At 38.7% G+C, this 20527-nt stretch overlaps 1 protein-coding gene across 2 annotated transcripts; it reads right to left on the reverse strand.

Annotated features, from left to right (window-relative positions):
* Positions 1 to 7587: 7587 nt before the first annotated feature.
* ino80e (INO80 complex subunit E) lies at positions 7588 to 18777 on the reverse strand. 2 transcript variants are annotated; one of them, XM_057834968.1, is made up of 8 exons: positions 17535 to 17615; positions 17162 to 17244; positions 14517 to 14587; positions 14341 to 14393; positions 14164 to 14245; positions 11350 to 11467; positions 11050 to 11148; positions 7588 to 10888 (listed from the first exon to the last, which is right to left on the reverse strand). In XM_057834968.1, the coding sequence occupies exons 1-8, from the start codon at positions 17560 to 17562 to the stop codon at positions 10682 to 10684; spliced, it is 741 nt and encodes a 246-aa protein (XP_057690951.1). In that variant the 5' UTR covers positions 17563 to 17615; the 3' UTR covers positions 7588 to 10681. The 2 variants fall into 2 exon arrangements, with proteins under 2 accessions (XP_057690951.1, XP_057690952.1); XM_057834969.1 differs by lacking the exon at positions 11050 to 11148 and having other exon boundaries at positions 17535 to 18777.
* Between the last annotated feature and the right edge of the window lie 1750 nt (positions 18778 to 20527).

Below are 20527 nucleotides of genomic sequence, written 5' to 3' on the forward strand. Positions count from 1 at the left end.
GCAACCTGCCTGTTACCTGTAAGTCAGCATTCCCTAACACAAACACACTGGCTGTCATCATGCAACACCATATGTGCATATTTCCATTATTTGTAGCAGTTAAACCAGTTTTTTGGGCATACATTCCCATGAAGAATAACTAGTCTTTAAATATTGTTTATGAAATGTTCATCAAATGTTACCCACAGTTACAAGAGATTAGACATGTGCCAATTACCGGTTTCGAGGTATACCGTGGTATGAAAACATCAAGGTTTCAAAACCGCAAAAAAATTCTGTCATACCGTCCCTAAAGTATTTGCTATTTTTTATGTCCCAAAAATGCATGGAGAAATCCCTCGCTTGTAGCTGCAAGGCTCAACCCACCGCCACCTGTTGTTGCTCAGAGTCAGTGAGTCAGATGTGTTACACGATGGCTGGAGGAGGTTAAACTCCTGAACTTTTTCCCCCCATCGAAGAAAACGAAATAACTGGTATGGGATTACTCTGGCTACAGAAAAGTTAGACATGTAAAACTTCCAATGTGATTTCGCATTCATACAAAATTAAAGGTTAGTATACACTGTCATGAACCTTTCTCACTAGCTACGAGAGTTAACTACAATGTTTTTATTGTGTCTAGCGGTAGTAAAACGTGGTGTTTTTTTCTCTCCGGCAATTGTCTGTGTTGAGAAAGAGTGTGTGTGTATAAAATGTAAACATGATACAAGATATACACACGTGCTTTTAATGGAAAATAATTCAATTATTTTTGTTCTGATGGTAATAATGTTGAGCTGTGGATGTAGGCTCACCTAAAGAACTATATTTATTCTAATTTTATAATATTTTGTTTGTTTTTTATCTAACTTAACATTACATTATGTTCCAATTCACTAATATGTTTTCAAAAATAAAAATCCTGTTCAATGGAAACTTTTTTAAAAACATTTAAGAGTAGTACTCGGTCACTCTGGTCTGCTGCTTCGCTACTGTGCAGACGTCTCTCTGCTTTGCTCCTGCTTCTCAAGCTTCAATCATCTTTTTAATCATTTTTAATCACCTCTAAATTACTCAGTAAGTCTTGGAATTTTCTTTTAATCTTGTTTATATTCAAAGAAAGGCTTTTTGAGCATTTTTGAGCCTTTTAAAGTGCTTTTTTGTCGTTACTGGAACACAAGTCTACCTTATCGGAGCTGAGGAATTCGGCTAACGAAAGCTAAGTAGCAGCAACATGCCTCCCCTGTCAATGGATGATTACCACAAACTGCTCCAGAAGATAGCAGTACTGGAAACAAAAATCTACCGGCTTGAAGTGAATATGGAGGTAAATGGACAGCTCGGGAATGAAACCACTCTGCCGATCTCCCAAAACAGCGAGTGAGAGCGGACCCACAGAATGCAAACAAACACCATCGAGACTCAACGGGACCCTGGCAGAACCCAGCACTGGCAGATTTACGATGAAAAGGAATGGCCACCTCTGCAGAAGACAGCGTCATCTACTCCGGCACCAGAAAGAAAATTATCACAGAAAAAGGCAACAACAAAGGCTCAATGCAAAGTGCCTCAAGCTGCTGGAATTCTACTGGAAAATAGATTTACGCCACTCTCCGAGACTCCTGACCCAGGGAAAGTTGGAACACCCAGCTCGAAAGAGAGGTACGATGCTAATGCATGTGCTAGCAGGCTACAGAGAAAGCGACCCAATAGGCCCCGCACTCTGATAGTGGGCGACTTTGCTGTGAATGGGATGAAACACTTTTGTAGCAACAATACCAGAGTATGTTGTTTTAACAAAGCTACGGTGTCTGTTATCTCTGAAAATATCCTGAGCATTGCTGCTCAGCATCCAACAGCCACTACTCTGATAATACACACAGGAGCCCTCGATATTGCGAAGCAAAAATAAGAGCTTTTAAAGCAAGACTTCACTGAACTGATAAACAAAGTCGGAACTTTAAATACTGAGGTGTTTTTCAGTGGACCCATACCCGCGCCCAGGCTGGGGGATGAAAGTTTCAGCAGAGTGATGATGCTCAACAAATGGCTCAAAGCAACATGCGCTGGACAATCGATGTACTTCACTGACAATTTCAACATATTTTCAGGGCACAGGCATCTCTTTAAGAACGATGGCCTTCACCTAAATAAGTCAGGAGTGCGGTTACTAAGCAGCAGCATGTTTTATCTCTTGAGGCACAGACAGTCTGCTTATCTCGAGGAAAGGAGGCAAGCTGTCCCAAAACATCGGATAAACATGGTGGCTGGGATGAGTGCTGAATCAGACAGTGTGCATGCAGGATCAATGTCTCCTCCAAAAATGGAGCCGATAGTCGCTGAAGGGGAAGTGACTAAGCCAGCCCTGCCAGGCTGTGACCAACCCTCCTCTGCTGAGGCTCCACTGCCTCAACGGGAGGAGACCCTGGTAGCAGGTGATCGACCCCCTTTAGACGAGACTCAAGAAGTGGCTCCATCAGCTCAACAGGAGGAGAACGACCCGACCGTGCAATCCTCTGCTGTCGAGGCCCCATCCAGCCCCAAATCCTCGCACTCCAAGACGCCACCACGCCGCCGACTCCAGGCTAAGGCCCCATCCAGCCCCAAATCCTCGCACTCCAAGACGCCACCACGCCGCCGACTCCAGGATAAGGCCCCATCCAGCCCCAAATCCTCGCACTCCAAGACGTCACCACGCCGCCGACTCCAGGATAAGGCCCCATCCAGCACCAAATCCTCACACTCCAAGACACCGCCACTCCGCCGACTCAGTCAGGCTAAGGCCTCATCAAGGCCTAAATCCCCACAGCCCCGGAAGCCACCCCGCCGACGACTTAGTTTGGATGGAATAATGAGTCAACCTGATTGGGACTCCATGGATCTAGATAGCAAGGTTAACCAGTCTCTTGATCTCCTCAAGTTCATGTCTTCGCTTCCACCCTGTACCTGTCACACCCGACAGGTGCCAGGGGAAGATGGCAACAAACCAACCAGCCTCCCCTGGAATTCTCTCGGGGCAAAGCCAAAGCACTACAACTCTGGAACTACACGGTATTATCCTTCTATGGAGGAGGCCATGTTTGCGACACCAATATGATGTGCACCGGGTCCAGGCTGTGACAACATTACAAAGACTGTTCTGTCCCAGCAAAAGCCGGGGCCTTATGGAGTACAGTATGTATTCTCAACAATCCCAGTGGTGATAAACAACAAAAAAAGGGCTAGGCTGGTGAGAAATAAAAAACGTTCAATCAACTCTGCCAACATGTTAAGCATAGTATGTCATTCCCAAAACTCACCAGTGAATCCAGTCTGGCATCTCCAATTGGCTCTGCTAACTGGCAAATCTTTCTTAATTAATGATTTTATCAGCAAACATAACCTTGACATGTTGTTCCTAACAGAAACTTGGTTAGATCAAGATAAGAGTTCGACAGTTCTGATTGAGGCAACCCCCACAAACTTCAATTTCTTTAGTGCGCCAAGAACCCATAAGAAAGGAGGTGGGGTTGCCAGTCTGATCAGGGACAGTTTTCAATGCAAGAATATTTCATGTGGTCAGTTTGATTCCTTTGAATATATTGTCATTCAGCTAAAAAGCCCTTGCAGAGCTGCCTTGGTAACAATTTACAGACCACCGAAGTATAACACAATGTTTTTTGATGAGCTTACCAAAATACTGTCTTCCGTCTGCATGGACTTTGATTGTGTTGTTTTAGTGGGTGACTTTAACATTCATGTTAATAATCCTGAAGAGGGATGTGCTAGAGAGCTTTTGAATATTTTGGATACATTTGGTTTATCTCAGCATGTCACAGTTCCAACACATAACAGAGGGCACATACTGGACTTAATAATATTCAAAGGTCTTAACATCTCTGAGGTCACAGTGAATGATGTTGCTCTGTCTGATCACTACTGCATTATGTTTAAAATGACCACCCCTGTCCATCCTCTGAAAAGGGAAACAGAGGTGATTAGGAAGCGTTACATAAGTGATAACACATGTGCGTTATTCACACAGGCCTATGCCTCATCATTAACCCCTACAATAGCTCCAGTGGAAGAACTTGTAAATAGTTTCAGTTCCAGTGTGATGACTGTAATGGACACTATTGCCCCGATTAAGACAAAAACTTTGTCAAGAAAGAAGAGGTCACCCTGGAGAAATGCCATACTAGCTATAGAACAAAAGCAAGTTTGTAGACGAGCAGAACGCAGATGGCGAAAAAACAAACTCCTAGTTTTTTATGATATCTACAAAGAGAGTCTTCGCAAATACAACCAGAAACTAAAAAATGCTAGACAATCATATTTTTCAGAGATCATTATTAGAAACACCAACAATAAATGGTAAATGGTGTTATACTTATATAGCGCTTTTCCACCTTTCTCACACACTTTTTTCTGTTGTTGACAAACTGACAAACCCACAAGCATCAATACCTCAGGAATTGGCATAATAATTTCGCAGCATTCTTTACACACAAAGTACTAAAGATTAGACAGACTGTGTGCAACTCCGGATTAACAAATGTTACACTAAACGCCTCCCAAAATGTCCTCCACGTCAATCTTAGACAGTTTAGCCTCCTGGACTATGCCACTTTAACAGAAATTGTGTCGAAATTAAAGCCCACAACATGCTGCCTTGACATCCTTCCTTCAAACTTTTTCAAAAACTGTTTTTCATTGCATAGCCCCAGACATACTTCAGATTATAAATACTTCCCTCCAAACAGGAGAGTTTCCTCAGACTTTAAAAACTGCAGTAATAAAACCTCTCCTAAAAAAACCTAATCTGGATGCCTCAACCATTAGTAATTACAGGCCAATATCAAATCTGACATTCCTGGGGAAAATTATCGAAAGGGTTGTGTTTGAACAGATCCAGACTTTTATGATGCAAAACAATCTTTTTAACTCATTCAGTCTGAATTTCGGCCACAACACAGCACCGAGACCATGCTTATCAAAGTCCTAAATGATATTCGTCGGAATACCGATGCAGGCAAATCATCTGTTCTGCTACTATTGGATCTCAGCGCCGCATTTGACACGGTTGATCACAACATACTACTCAGCAGATTGGAACAGTGGGTAGGGCTTACTGACACTATTCTTCAGCGGTTCACATCCTATTTACATGATAGAGATTTCTGTGTGTCAGTTGGAAACTATCAGTCAGAACGAACCAAATTCACGTGTGGAGTCCCTCAAGGGTCAATTCTTGGACCACTCTTATTTAACATCTATATGCTTCCGTTAGCTCAGATAATGGAACAGTATGACATCTCCTATCACGCCTATGCAGATGACACACAACTGTACATTTCTGTGTCCCCACATGATTAGTCTCCCTGAGTAAATGCATTCGTCAAATCAATGAATGGATGTGCCAGAATTTTCTCCAGTTAAATGTGGAGAAGACAGATGTGATCATTTTTGGGCCAAAAAAGGAAAGGTCAAAGATAAGCAGCCAACTTAGCACAATGTCACTTACAGCTACAAATCAAGTCAGAAACCTTGGCGTAATTATTGACTCAGACCTAAAATTTGATAGCCATCTAAAGTCCGTCACTAAATCCGCTTATTACCACCTAAAAAATATAACCAGAATTAAGGGGCTTCTGACTCAACAAGACATGGAAAAACTTATGCATGCATTCATTTTCAGCAGATTGGACTACTGCAACGGTATATTTACAGGTCTTGATAAAAAATCAGTCAGGAAGCTGCAGCTAGTACAGAATGCTGCAGCCAGAGTCCTCACAAATACAAGGAAGCTGGACCACATTACACCGGTTTTGAAATCGCTACACTGGCTTCCAGTGAGTCAAAGGATAGACTATAAAATACTACTGCTCATCTACAAAACACTTAATGGCCTTGGACCAAAATACATGCTTGACTTGTTAGATTCCTATGAGACATCTAGACCCCTAAGGTCGTCTGGAACGGGTCTTCTGCATGTTCCAAGAACAAGAACCAAGCAGGGTGAGGCAGCATTTAGTTATTATGCTCCTCACCTCTGGAACAAGTTACCCGAACGTCTGAAGTATGCTCGAACTGTTAGCTCCTTTAAATCAGGACTAAAAACGCTTTTGTTTGGCACTGCATATCCATAACTGTCTATATATTTCAACCTACCTGCCTTCTATTCCTCTTGTGCTTATCTCCATTGCTGATTTAAATGATTATTAGTAGTAGTAGTTTTTGCTTTATTTTTCTTTTTGTTTTATTTTTATTTATTTATTTTTATTCTGTGATTAAATGCGATCATTTGTCTTGGTTTTTACGTTGTGTTGATTTAAATGTGATTTTTATGGTCTTCATGTGATGTAAAGCACTTTGAATTGCCTTGTGTTGAATTGTGCTATATAAATAAATTTGCCTTGCCTAGTAATTGCAATACCGTAAAAACCGTGATATTTTGACTTAAGGTTATCATAACGTCAGAATATTATACCGGCACATGCCTACAAGAGACACCAATGAAACAAAATACGGAATTGATATGTGATTTTAACCGTTTTATTTGAGACTCAAATTGGTCATTAGGGGAGTAGGACAAGAAATAAACTGCATTTAACGGGGGTATGCCAAACTTTCTCTCAGTTATATTTATTTATTTTAGATTTGGTCTCAGGACAAGTAAATTTACCCTGAAACCTTTTGAAAATGTCCTCAAATTCTCGAATGACCCTTTTATTGAGCACAATGTAAATTCATGACGTGCTGGGCTATGGCCCATCTTTTGTAAACAAGTCTGAGAACGAAGTGCACTACACCTGAGATCAAATCACTCACACTGGGGAAAAAATACCAAACTTTAGGCATTAAGTTGGCATAACATAATCACTATTTTTGGGCCATTTAAGCCCTGCCCCACTCAAAATAGTTTTGGGTGTCCCGTAGAGACATGTCACTCAGTCACCTTCACAGAACTCAAAATGCTAAGCAGAAATCTCAATCTAAATGGCACTCTATCAATGTCAAAATGTCCAAAAGTCCAGCTACACAATAACGCATGGATGACCACAACTTCCCAAACTCTCACTTGTCACTCTTTGAGTCACACTCCTGAAAGTCAAGTAAAACAGGTGCATCCATGTCTATGAAAACTATAGTCCCTCCTTAAAGCATTTAGTCCCGTCTCAGCAAAACTGCAGCTTCTTTTGAAATCTAACTCCCAAAACCAATCTTTATGAATTTTACAAAAATGCACGATGAAACTGTGTTGTCACTGTTTTTTGCACATGCAGCATAACCTGGCGTTCGTGAGCTAAACAGCCTGCTCACTGTTTTCTTCCAGGTGGAATCTAGCCAGACTGCCTTCATGTTGCTTAAGAGTTTTACAGCAAACACGAGCCAACCACAGCCCTTGGGCTCCAGCATCGATTCTTTTTATATGCCACAGTAAAACACAAAATTGGCATTTAAATCACAGCTCGTGTATGCACTGTGTGTGTAAAGAATGAGTCTAGGTGTGGCTAAAAATCAATGATAAACTTTGAATCAAAAGTGACACTCCTGCTTGCAGAGCTGAAAAAAATAGAAGCTACCACACAATGATTTTAATAGAAGCCAAAAGGCCATTTATTAAACCATGATTGAACTGTTGTAACCAATACCATCAATGTCGCTTTGTTGCAGTCTTAACAGTGTTTGGTGCACATACCAAAAAAAAAAAAAAAAAAAAATCTAATAAAAGTTTACAAGCCTCGTTTCTTTCCATGCCAGGTTAGAAACTCCACAAGAGGGAGCCCTTGGATTTGAACTGTAGAAAAGACTTCAATTCAGTTGATTTGACTAAAAAAAATATGGGTACATTTGATATATTGACATGAAAATCTCAATTCACTCATGAAATGTTACAAGGTTTTGATGTTCCAATAAAACACAGAGAGTGCTAGGAGAAATGAGTATTCATTCATCTTCTGAACCGCTTATCCTCAAAAGGATTGTGGGGGTGCCGGAGCCTATCCCAGGTTAACAATGGAACAGGACTGGTTGCTAGCCAGTCGCACATCGTGAGAAACAACCATTCACAACAATTCGAACAATTTGGAGTGTTTACTGAGCCTACGATTCATGCTTTTGGGATGTGAGAGGAAGCCGAGATATGAGTATAAAAATAAAAAACAGTACTGTATTTTCTGGACTATAAGTCACACGTTTTCTCATAATTTGGCTAGCACTGCAACTCATACTCAATTGTGACTTTAATGATTTTTCATTTTTGTTACACTGACAGTCACGAGAAGGGCTCCGTAAGTGTGCCCTCTACTTCCAGAGTTGTTGTTGTTGTTTAAAACTGACACTAAGGACGAAGAATTGATTTGGTAGTAATTTGGACTGAGATCGAAAGTTTGCAACAAGTGTTGCTTACATAGCCCAAAAAAATGGCTTAAAAATGCTTGCAAAAATTGTATCGTTAAAATAAGGGGAAAAATGTATAACTTTCCGTTTGTAAAAATTATGTATGTCATACTGGTCTGATGGTGACAGTGATGCCACAACGGTCCTTTCTCACTCTCTCCAAATGGAGGAACCCAGTCGAGCGTTCTAAAGACAGAGCCAACTGCCCAGTCTAGTTTCAGCCGCCATCAGGCTCCTTTGAGTTCTTACGTAGGGAGTACGCATAGCACCTACGCCAGCTTTATATTTTATATCGGTGCGACTTATACTCAGGTCTGACTTATAGTCAGAAAAATACTGTACTCATAACTCATGTCATAGACTTCATATCAATTGACGGGAAAGCCCCTACAGAAATTGCCCAACGGTAGTCCGTGGGGGGCCGGGCAAAGTTGAGTGTCGTGGCAGCTTTCACTGTAATAAACTCAAACACTAGCTGCATTCTAACGCCGGATTTAGGTGGAAACAGGACAAAACTTTTAGTGCATATAAGCAGGCAGGAGTGTCTCAAGAGTGATTTGGTTGAGGATTCAAGGTAATTATTTTCTAAAATGGCACCATGCATGCATTTTGAAACGTTGTGAAAAAAATGAATGGAAAAAAATTTGCGTAACTTTGGCTTGAAATATTTACATAAAATGAATAATAACTGCCTATTTTTTTTTTTGCTTTTAACCAAGAATCTAGACTGTTTTACGTTCATATCTATAGAAATTCAGGGATACTTGCATTTATTTACAAGATTTTCAACTTAAAAAGCTCTTTGCTTTGTGATCGCCGGCATGTTGGATTTTGTATTCATACACAATAGCGAAACTTTACATTCAAATAACGAGGTAATTTTCTGCCTACTGCCCGTTTTTTGGCAAAAAAAAAAAAACAGTAATTTAGACATTTATGCATCGATACAAAAACAATTCAGCTTTTACGTGTTTTATTTTATGTAACATTTCAATCTAAAAACGACGAGGGCCAGATAGCCGGTAAGACGTGCTGAGGCAAAAGTGACATCGGAATTCAACCTAAATAAGTTCTAATTGTATGTAGGAAAATGAAAATTTTGCTTTTGCCGAGTAAAATTTAGCTGATTCCACATGCTTTTCTCAAGTATTAAGATTGTGATGTGAAAATTAGCTGTTGAATACCTATTTCAAAATTGCAATAAATGAAAAAAAATAGCTTGCTATTTCGGGCAAAAACCTATATGTTATGTTAAATATTGCTATTGATCCTGAAAATATAGGCGATTATTTTATGTTTTGTTATACTTATCAAAAATAATTATTATAATATAATAATAATTTTAGTAGGGAACAACTTTCAATTTTTTTTATGCCGCTGCTCATGGAGACTCATATATGCCTAAGGGAGGTGCCCGTTTTGATTTTAGGTCAATAGCGGCTTTAGTTTTTAAAAAAATTTATTTTCAAGTTTTTGAAAATAGGCCCCCTACGGAGCGGCCCGCGCCCCCTATCCTGTCAACTGATAGTGAAGTCTATGCTCATATTATCTCAATTTCATCCGTTTCAGATCCCTTAACTCACTGGCTGCCATTAACGGTGATAGACGAACCACAGTTGCTCTTAAAATTAACTTTTTTTTTTACATTTGACCTCACAGTAACTTTGTCGATTTATGACACTGAAACTCCAGAACACGACGGTACAGCACATCAATGGATGCTTTTGTGTGCTTTGCATGATTTGTGCTCACTGATGTCACTTCACAGCAAAATAAATGATGACACAAGATAGGAGTTGGTGGACCTAGAATGGCACAAGTCGTTCATCTGAGGCTTTGCCAGCAGACTAAATGCTGAAATGCAACACTTTGGAAATGCACAAAAAATGCATTTCTCTTAGTGTTCTGAAATCTGCATTAATGAGCGCATTTTTGTTGCTAAATTGATCCACACTCTTCACTGGTGTTGCATATTAAGATGCTAATTAAACAACATGATCATCACCCAGGGCTCCTTAACGCCACCCACAGGCTACTCTAAAAATATACTTGTTTTATACTGACCACGCTTAAATTTTGCATATTACCTCTTACAATACTGAAACTAAGGAAACTTTATAAATTAACTCATTAGATGCCATTGACGACAATAAACTTCCACTGTATTGGATGTCTATCGCCATCAACGGCACAGAAACATCATTCGATACCAGCCATTCCAGTTAAAAATGGATTTGGCTCTATCGCTGTCAATAGCAGTATTTGAGCTTAATGTCCATTTACTCACATACTGAATATTACGGCAAACACCCAGATAAGCTCACTCATTAGGGATGTCAATGACAAGCTCGGCTTCATCCCCCTCGCCCCGGTCTTCGTCTCCTCTGTCGCTGTCGACGTCGCTCTCGCCGTCCTCCTCGGCGGCGTCCCCGCTGAGCATTTGACGGGGGACCCAGCTGAAGGGGCCGCCAGTGGCCGAAGCAGCCGTCTGGCCTGATGGGTAATTGGCGGTCATGGGTGCAACCACCTAAAGTCAGATTGGAGGAAAAAATGTGAGGATTGGAAAGATGGTGCTTGCAGGAAATGGGAATAAATGCAATATGGAATGACTGTTTCTTTCCATCAGATAAAAAATGTTGTCTAGTTTAAGAACATGGGTTGATCGCCTTTTTTCCCCTCCTCTCTCACCTTGCCGGTTGCACTTTTCTTGTTTTTGGGCACCTTTGGTTTCCTCTCTTTCTTCACTCGCTCAGCAGTGGGAGCCAAATACTCAGGTGGGAAGGGCATCTGCCCGCGGTATGATCACACAGACACATACACAAATGGAAACGGCCAACATGACAGAAAACATAAAAAAACAAACGGACCAAAATATGAATAATGCAACAGAGGACTTTAAATAAAATGATGACTCAACTTGTGGTAATAACACTTAATGATGATGAGGTGGCAGTGAGGAGTTCGGAGAAATAGATGTTGTGTACTCACAGCATTGAGGTAAGTTCCAGTGGCGGAAGACTGAAGTGGGTGTGTGCCTGGACGGGATAATAGGGACAGGTGAGGTGAGGTTGATGGCGGCAGACACGTGCTGGGGCTATTTCTTCGCCTGGAAACACACAAAGCAAAACAAACTCAATCTAACAAGTATTTTGAGTCATACTGTAGACTTCGCTATCAGTTGATGGGAAACGGGATGCGGGGCCGCTCCAGAGAGGGCCCATTTTCAAATAAAATTCAAACATTTTCAAAACCAAAGCCTCTAGCGAGCTAAAACCGAAACAGGTCGCTCCGTTAGGCATATACTGGACTGTCTCAGGAAATTAGAATACACAATATTCTAATTTTTTGAGACAGTCCTGTGTATATATACAGGACTGTCTCAGGAAATTAGAATACACAATATTCTAATTTCCTGAGACAGTCAGGAAATTAGAATATTGTGTATTCTAATTTTTCTGAGACAGTCCAGTATAAGTCTTCATGATCAGCAGCAAAAAAAAATTGAAAGAATTCAAAGTCGTTCGCCAATAATGTCCCGATGAATTATTTTTTTATGTAAGTATAACAAAACTTAAAATGGCCATAAAATTCTCAGATTTTACACTAGATGCAAAAAAAAAAAAAAAAAAAAATCTCCAAATGCAGAAATCTCCGAATGCAGAGATAATTACCAAGATTTCCAGTATCAAAAACTATATTTAACATATAAGTTTTTGTCCGAAATAGCGACTTACCGTGATTTTGGGACTATAAGCCGCTACTTTTCTCCTTCATTTTGAATTCTGCGGCTTATAGTCCAGTGCGACTTATTTGAAGATTTATTCTGGTTAATAGGTAACAATTTATTACAAAGCGCCATCATAACATAGTCATAAGACTGTCATTCATACTTATGACATGACAGTATCATGGGCATTACTGAATGCTTATGTTGTGAAGTGACATCCGACAAATTATGTCAATAACTCCATTTATGTCCAGCTTGAATCTTTTACATCCATTCAAAAGTGAGATAATTTGCCGGATACCACTAAATGACATCTGTTATAAGCATTCATAAATGCTCATGACAGTGTCATGTCATAGTTATGACAGTCTTATGGCACCACTGTCTAATAAAGTGTTACCAAATACCATAACTAGCAATTAATGAAACAACTGGAACAGTAACTGAAGAAATTATTAGCACAGGACATGAATTTTTGATTGTTATTTACATCTGTAGCGCTGCAATGCATGCTCGGAGGCATGTTGGACAACAACAGTGTTGACAGCAGGTGGCAGCAGAGGATGACTGTTTGACAGTGATGGCCAAATTAAGCTTCTTGAAGCAATGAAGCTTTGCAGCCAATTGGTTCAAAGTAATTGGTATGACGCCGATGTCAAATAAAGTTTTACTGGTTAATATCCTTTTCGTGTAAATATCCCATAATACACACCTAATGACATACATACATACATACATACATACATACTACAGGACAGATGCGGCTTATAGTCCAGTGCGGCTTATCTATTAACAAATGCCGTTTTCGTGCCAAATTTGGTGGGGGGCGGCTTATAGTCAGGTGCGCCTTATAGTGCGAAAATTATGTTTTTTTTTTTTTTTTTTTAAATTTAGTGCAATTTTGACACAAGTTTTCAACAGCCAATAAATCACTCAATTTTCACATCAGAAACTTAATACTTGAGGAAAGCATGCCTAATAATCTTAATTTTACTCTACAATGCAAATTTTGCATTTCTGTATATATAATCACAAGTTATTTAGGTTGAATTCTGACGTCACAAAAACGGGTAGTTGGCGGAAAATTACTTGATTATTTGAATGTAAAGTTACGCAATAGTGTATGGATACAAGAGCCAACATGGCGGCCGTCACAAAACAAAAAGCTTTTTAAGTTGAAAATTCTAGTAAATAAATGCGCAAACCCAGGAATTTCTATAGAACGTAAAAGTCTAGATTCTTGGTCAAAAGCAAAAAACAGGCAGTTATTCATTTTACTTAAATTTTTCAAGCTAAAATTTCATTTCATTTCATTTCAGGGCATGCATTGTGCCATTTTAGAAAATAATTACCTTGAATCCTTAACCAAATCACTCTTGAGACACTCCCGCCTGCTTGTATGCACTTAAACTTTCGTACAGTTTCCACCTAAATCCGGCGTTAGAATGCAGCGTGTTTTGTGTTTGTCGCCGTGAAAGCTGCCCCGATGCTCTGCCTTGCCTGGCCTTCTGCCGCGACGCTCTGCCTGTCCCGGTCTTCTTTTAAATTTTGCACCCTTATATTTTGCTCCCAAAGCTTTTATGGCGGTATAAGCCCTCTTTTACATTCAGTTGGACTCTCAATGTTATCCAAAGGTGCTAAATAAACAAATTACATCATAAACCTACATGTGCTACTGCAACATGGAGTAAATTAATGCTTACATACCCGGCGAAAACGTTAACAGAGAGAGAGCGGCATGCAGTTGTTGTTTGCAGCTAACATGGCAGGATGTTTCTCAGTAGAACATTTTTACATGTCTGTCCATGATCAAACGTAACTGAATATTTCTTTCTTTAAAGAAAGTTTGTAGTGTTTACTTTAGTGTTAACTGCTGCATTCACGGCCATTTTTAACATTATGCGCATGTGCAGAATTGCAAAGTTGCAATTTCTGATGGGGTGCAAAATTTGACAGAACACCGGCCCCCTACGGGAAGCCGCGGCGCAACGTCTGTAGGAGCTGTCTCGTCAACTGATAGTGAAGTCTATGTTTGAGTTAAAAGAACAAATTAAACTCGTCAGTCAAGGCTTTACTTCTTCGCTCCTTCCCGTTCTCGTTCCCTCTCCCGCAGTACTTCGCTCTCACTGTTGTCTGAAGAAACTGTCGCATCGGAATCTAAAACCAAAAACGTAAAATTTGTAAGCATGAACTTTCATTTTAATGCTAAAAATTGTCTGTTAACTGTTAACATGTGGTTTTAGGTGAACTACCTGATGAGTCTTCATCTACTCTCTCATACGGAAGCAGTCGGTCCAGAAGGAAGCTGAAACATATCGAGTCATTTAACATAATTGACTAATCGTGTATCATGTAAAGAGTATGACATATCTGATACATTTTTAAAAAATACTTTAAGGAACTTTGTGGAAAACCTGTTAACACTCACCTTTTATCCCGCGACACTTTCAGGAGTTTTCTCTGTGCTCTTCTCAGTTCCTCTTGGAAGCATTCATGTTCCTAGAATTAGGAGGGAAGTGTATTGTGGTGTCAAAAACAACTTTAAAATCTGCTTTTTGTACTGTGTTGATAAGATTAAAGTGTCTGAATTACTTCTATTTATTTTCACTCCATACATTTGAAAGGAATATCTGTTTTTTGCTACTCGTTGTGTGGTTCTGATCGAGGGTATTATATAAATGAACGAAATAACAAAAACTAGAATTGAAAAATAATTTTCGTTCTCTGAAGTAAATAAAAATTGCAATTAAAAAGAAAAAAGTGGTAACAAACTGAATGTACACTACTGTTCAAAAGTTTGGGGCCACAACCCCAAACTTTTGAACGGTAGTGTAGGAAAGTCATTATAAGTCAATACAGATTTACACATTTGTAGTTTATGTCCACAAAATTAATTAATTAATTAATTTAATTGAAATTAAAGACATCCCTTTGTTCTTGTATTTTGTAAAATATTAACATGTCAGTGACAAAATTACTGTTTGAATTTCTTAAAAAATTATTTTTGATTTTTTTTCTTTTTTTTTAAATCCTGCACCTGAAACCAACTACAGTGATACCTCATTCCTCATTTTCTGTGTAAATCCGCGAAGTAGATTTTATATTATATTATTTACATTTTTTTTAATGGTTCAATGTATTTATTAATATTTAACTACATTGGAAAGAGATGTATACAAGACATTTTATTTGCCTTTTTCTCCCTGTAAAAGTATAATTAATTAAAAGAAAAAAAAAAACATGTATAATTTTATAAATGTTTTTTTAAGCACTGCAAATGTAATAATTACGATATATATATATACAGTGGTACCTCTACATACGATCACTTCGACACACGATCTTTTCGACATCCGACGTAAAATTTGAGCCGCCATTTGTTTCTACATCCGACGAGTTGCTCGAAATACGACGACATGACAGCACTGCAAACGAACCCACGGTGGATTTTCTTATGTGAGAAATCAACAGTTTTCAAAAAAAGTTGATACAGTTGGAGAAACAAGGAAAAAAGTGATGCTTACCTTTGAAATGAAGATGCAAGTTATAGAAAAATATGAGCTTGGGGTGCGCGTCCCTGAACTGGCTCAACAATACAGCTCCATGGTCCTCTTATGACCACCGTTTGCCACTATTTATAAGTTAAGGTGACAATTATTATTGTGGTAACATTGCCAAGGAAATCGCCAGCTTTGTCACGTTTTTATCATTTATTTAAGAACTTATCCAACACAAAACGCTCATTGTCTTAAGCAGTTGACTGCTCTCAGGAAAACGAAAGTATTATCTCTACCGCACCGACCTATCTCACTGGAGACGTCACCTTCGCGGTGCGTTCAGGGACAGTAAAAAGTGTCCGCCATATTAGAATCCGATTCGTTACATTATTTTCAGGAAGAATTATTAATTCTTCTTCTTCTTCTTATATTATTCTGAATTATTTATTTATAACTTATTTGTTTTTCTATGTTTAATTGTCATTTGTAACAGTGCCAGCAGTATTTATTAAGAATTTAGTGTATGTTTTTAGGCTTTGGAACGAATTAATGGAATTATAATGTATTCCTATGGGAAAATCCTGCTCGACATACGACCATTTCGACTTACAAACAAGGTCCTGGAACGAATTAAATTCGTATGTAGAGGTACCACTGTATATATATATATATATATATATATATATATATATATATATATATATATATATATAAAAGAAAACAATGATTTGTACATGTATATATGCATTATCCTAACATTAAATTACATTAAATCAAAAACTGTATTTATATTTAACAGAAAACAATCCGTGACAGACTCAAGGCGCCAGGTTTGAAGCGCGAAGTAGCGAGGGATCAGTGCAATATTAAAACTAATAACAACTTAACTAAAACTGATCATTTCAAGTACACTGAAAATGAATAATATAGCAAATTCACTCCAAATACGCATTCATTTATCTTGCATTGCGCTTATCCTCACTAGGGTCGCGGGGGTGCTGGAACTTATCCCAGCTTAAAGTGAGCAGTAAGCGGGGCACGCCGTAAATTGGTTGCCAGCCAATCGCAGACTTCGAAAACTCATTAAAATTGAATTGGAGGGTGAAAAAAAATTAAAACTAAAGTTTTTTTTAATTATTTAAAGTATAATTGAGGATTAAATAACTAGTTTTTCCTGTAGAAAGAATTCAACTTTAAGGGCTGCAGTATCACTCGAGTTTTATATTTAAATTTAGATTGCAATCAATGACGACTGCTTACAGTTATGGTTTTTCTTAAATCTTATTTCACTCCAAACATCCTTCAACTCTGCAAAACAACAACCTCTACAGTCATATTTTATATTACAGTTGCTAGGTGGGTTTATGACTCAGTTAGAATCTGTTATCTGTTAAATATCTCTTTGAAGCTTTTTTCCCCGTTTATTATTGTTTATTATAAGCGCCCCCCCCCAACACACACACATTTGCCTTTAGGAGGTAATTCAGTACTATCACTCTTACCAGCCTTTTCCCACACAATTTCTACTTTAGTACAGCATGCGAGTACTTTTACTACCTTTAATTTGAATACTTACATACACCAGAAATTTTAATTTTCGTTTGAGATTCTTGTATTTTCGCTTGTAGTCGACTTCGACGTCCGCTTGACCGTTCATTTCTGAAATGTATCACACACATTATGTCACTTAGCCACTGTGTGTTTTATTCGTAAACTATATTGACTAGAAAGTAAAACATATATATCGAATTGATACGTATTACATTAACAAACTAAGAAATACAGTACAATATAAGCTAGGCGCCAGCTAAACACGTTAGCAGAAGGAGATCAACTTTCTCAAAAACCTGCAGATATTTTTTTTTAAGTAGGAGACGTGTAAATATTTGGTTTTTCAGCGTTCATTCATCAAACACGGTGCTTTTGAGTAAAAATAAGGCCATACTTACCTCTTCCTTGTGTCTGTCTGAGCGACATGTTTTGTTTACGCTGGTAACGTCGTGACGTCACCGCACGTTATTTTTACGTACAAAAGGGCGGATCTTTTCCCGCCCACATGATCTGGACACAACATTAGGTACACATAAATGTTCTATAAAATGTGTTACAAATTGTAGAGAGAGCCATGAAATGTTCATTATGTCACTGAAATAATAACAACTCGTTGACGGCCATCGACAGCGATAGACGTCCAATCCATTTTGACTGTTAAAATGAATTCTGTCGCTGTCAATAGCAGTGAAATATGATCAATTACTACCCTCCCAGTTAAAATCTTTGTGATATATCTAATTGGGTTCATTATCATCACAAAATTAATGTATTGCGGATAAATTCAGTAAACTAAAGTGATTAGTACAGAAAGAGTACCACTTGTGAGTCAAGTCAAAGATATTCTTTGAATCAAATGCTTTGTTTAACACTTCACCTTCAAAAGTGTTAAACTCAGAGCCGTTAAACTAAATGCTTTGTTTCACACTTCACTTTCAAAAGTGTTAAACTTTTTTTCCCTGTCAGTCCACAGAAAAGTTTTTCAAAACCATAGGCGGAGTTTGACTTTGTTGATGACCCCGAAATGCAGTCTCAGAAATAAAACTAAGTTACAATAACAGTGGTATATACAAAGTTAATTCGTTCCAGGACCTTGTTTGTAAGTCGAAATGCTCGTACTGTATGTCGAGCAGGATTTCCCCATAAGAATACATTATAATTCCATTAATTCGTTCTACAGCCCGAAAATTTTCACTAAATCCTTAATAAATACCACTGGTACTATTGCAAATAGCAATTACACAGAGCAAAACAAATAAATTATGAATAGAAATAGGAATAATAATGATAATACCTGTAATAATGTAATGAATCGGGTTCTAATGTGGCAGATGTATTTTTCCGTGGTGTACCTGAATGCACCGCGTGCCTGACTTTACAGAGTGAGAGGACTTTTTACTTTCACTTTTCATGTTCAGCTGCAGCGGACAGTAGGCATGTTGTGTTGCACAAGTTCTGAAATAAATGATTAAAAACCTGACGAAGCTGGCGATTTTTGGGCGATTTTCCAATCATAATAATCGTCACTTTAACTTATAAAGACTGGCGAATGGAGGTGGGAGAAGGACCGTCGAGATCATAGACATTCTACTGCTGTTTTGCCTAGTCAGTTCACGGACACACACACAATGCTCATATTTTTCTATCATTTCCATTTTCATTTCGATGGTAAGCCTCACCGTTTTCCTTTTTTTTTTCCACCTGCACTAACATACTTGGAACCCAGGTTGATTTCTCTCACAAGGAAATCCGCCGTGCATTCATCTTGCGGGAAAACAAAGAAACTGCGAGGCTGTCATGAATCGTCGTATTTTGAGCATGTCGTCAATGTAGAAACAAATGGCGAGTCAAATTTTACGTCGGATGTTGAAAAGATCGCGTGTTGAAGCTATTGTATGTCGTGGTACCACTGTATATTTATATATATGGCGGAAAACACTCAGGTGACTTGAAATTCTGCTCTGAGACCCCCAATTTGGCCAAATTTCAAAATTGTCCGATATGCATGTGTGATACATCATTGGTAAGTTTAAAATCTCACTTTTCTGGGGGAAGAAAAATTTTTGAAAACGAGGGCATTTAAATTTTTTTTTTTTTTTTTAAACAGCATGCGAGAGCAGAATTACAGACGCCATGACTTTAACGAGATATTATCGCGTACTTACCTTGTTTTGATCCAAAAACTCCATGTAGCATGTATCACCGAGTGTCAAGACACAGCTGTGAATGGTCACAGCTGGATTTTGGGGGGATTTTATGGGTGAAACATGGTAATATAACATGGGTCGTGATGCAGAAATCGCAGACATCAAGTAGTGGTTGAGATTTTCTTTTTCATATAAACCCTTTTAAACATTTTTTTTTCCTTCAATTTTTCTTTGTTTGGATCGATTATTTGTCATCTAACATATCGGAGAAAATGTGACAGTAACAAAAAAATACAATTGAGCGATAGTTATGAGGTAGATATCCGGGACGTTTTTACAGACACCATTTATTTTCATTGTGACGTCATTTGTTTAAAAGTAAAAAATTATTCACTCGCATATTTTAAAAAGGTTTTTTTTTTTTTTTTCCAAACGAAATATTAGACATCAATTAATGATTCTAAGCTAAAAATGACAGACATTTTGAATATTAAATATAATTAATTACTTTCGTTTCATGGCTGGGTTGAAACAAAAGCGGTTGCGCAACGTCTGTAAACGGGGGTTTCCGGGGTAAAACGGACAAATTAGAAATAGTTCGGGGGCTTAATGCGCCATGAATCTGCTATGGCAGCATATAGACATATTGTTCTATCAAACACAACAGTTGTTTTGGCTTAAGATACAGCAGTTTCTTTTAAAGAGGAGTGCAAGAGCAGACACTGCTTTTCAGCCTTGTCTGTGTTTTCCGCCATACACATATATACAGGTATACATACTGTACATCGGACATCGTGATCATGGATAAGCAGCAGAGGACAGCCGTTGCGATCGATGTAGCCATCCCCAACGATGGTAATATCAGGAAAAAGAAACACGAGAAACTAGAGAAATACCAAGGGCTCCAGGAATAGCTGGAGAGAGCCTGGAAGGTGAAAGCAACAGTGGTGCCAGTGGCCATAGGAGCACTGGTGGCTCCAGCAGATACCTGGAGAAACATCAGACATCTCTGTCCAGAAGAGCGCAGTCCTAGGAACAGCAAAGACACTGAGCAGGACCCTCAAGCTCCAGGACAGCCACCCACCCTACCAGGGGAGATGGGGAATATACATACACATCTTGACACTGTACGTGTTCGATCCTCGGTTCAAGCTCCGTTGTTGTCGAAGCTTTCGGAAGCTTAGGTTTAAAGAAATTCAAAATATGTAGTTTTGGCTTAGCAAAGCAAAGGACAGTCTCTAGAG

Source organism: Corythoichthys intestinalis, chromosome 4, assembly GCF_030265065.1.
Source record: "Corythoichthys intestinalis isolate RoL2023-P3 chromosome 4, ASM3026506v1, whole genome shotgun sequence".
Taxonomy (NCBI): domain Eukaryota; kingdom Metazoa; phylum Chordata; class Actinopteri; order Syngnathiformes; family Syngnathidae; genus Corythoichthys; species Corythoichthys intestinalis.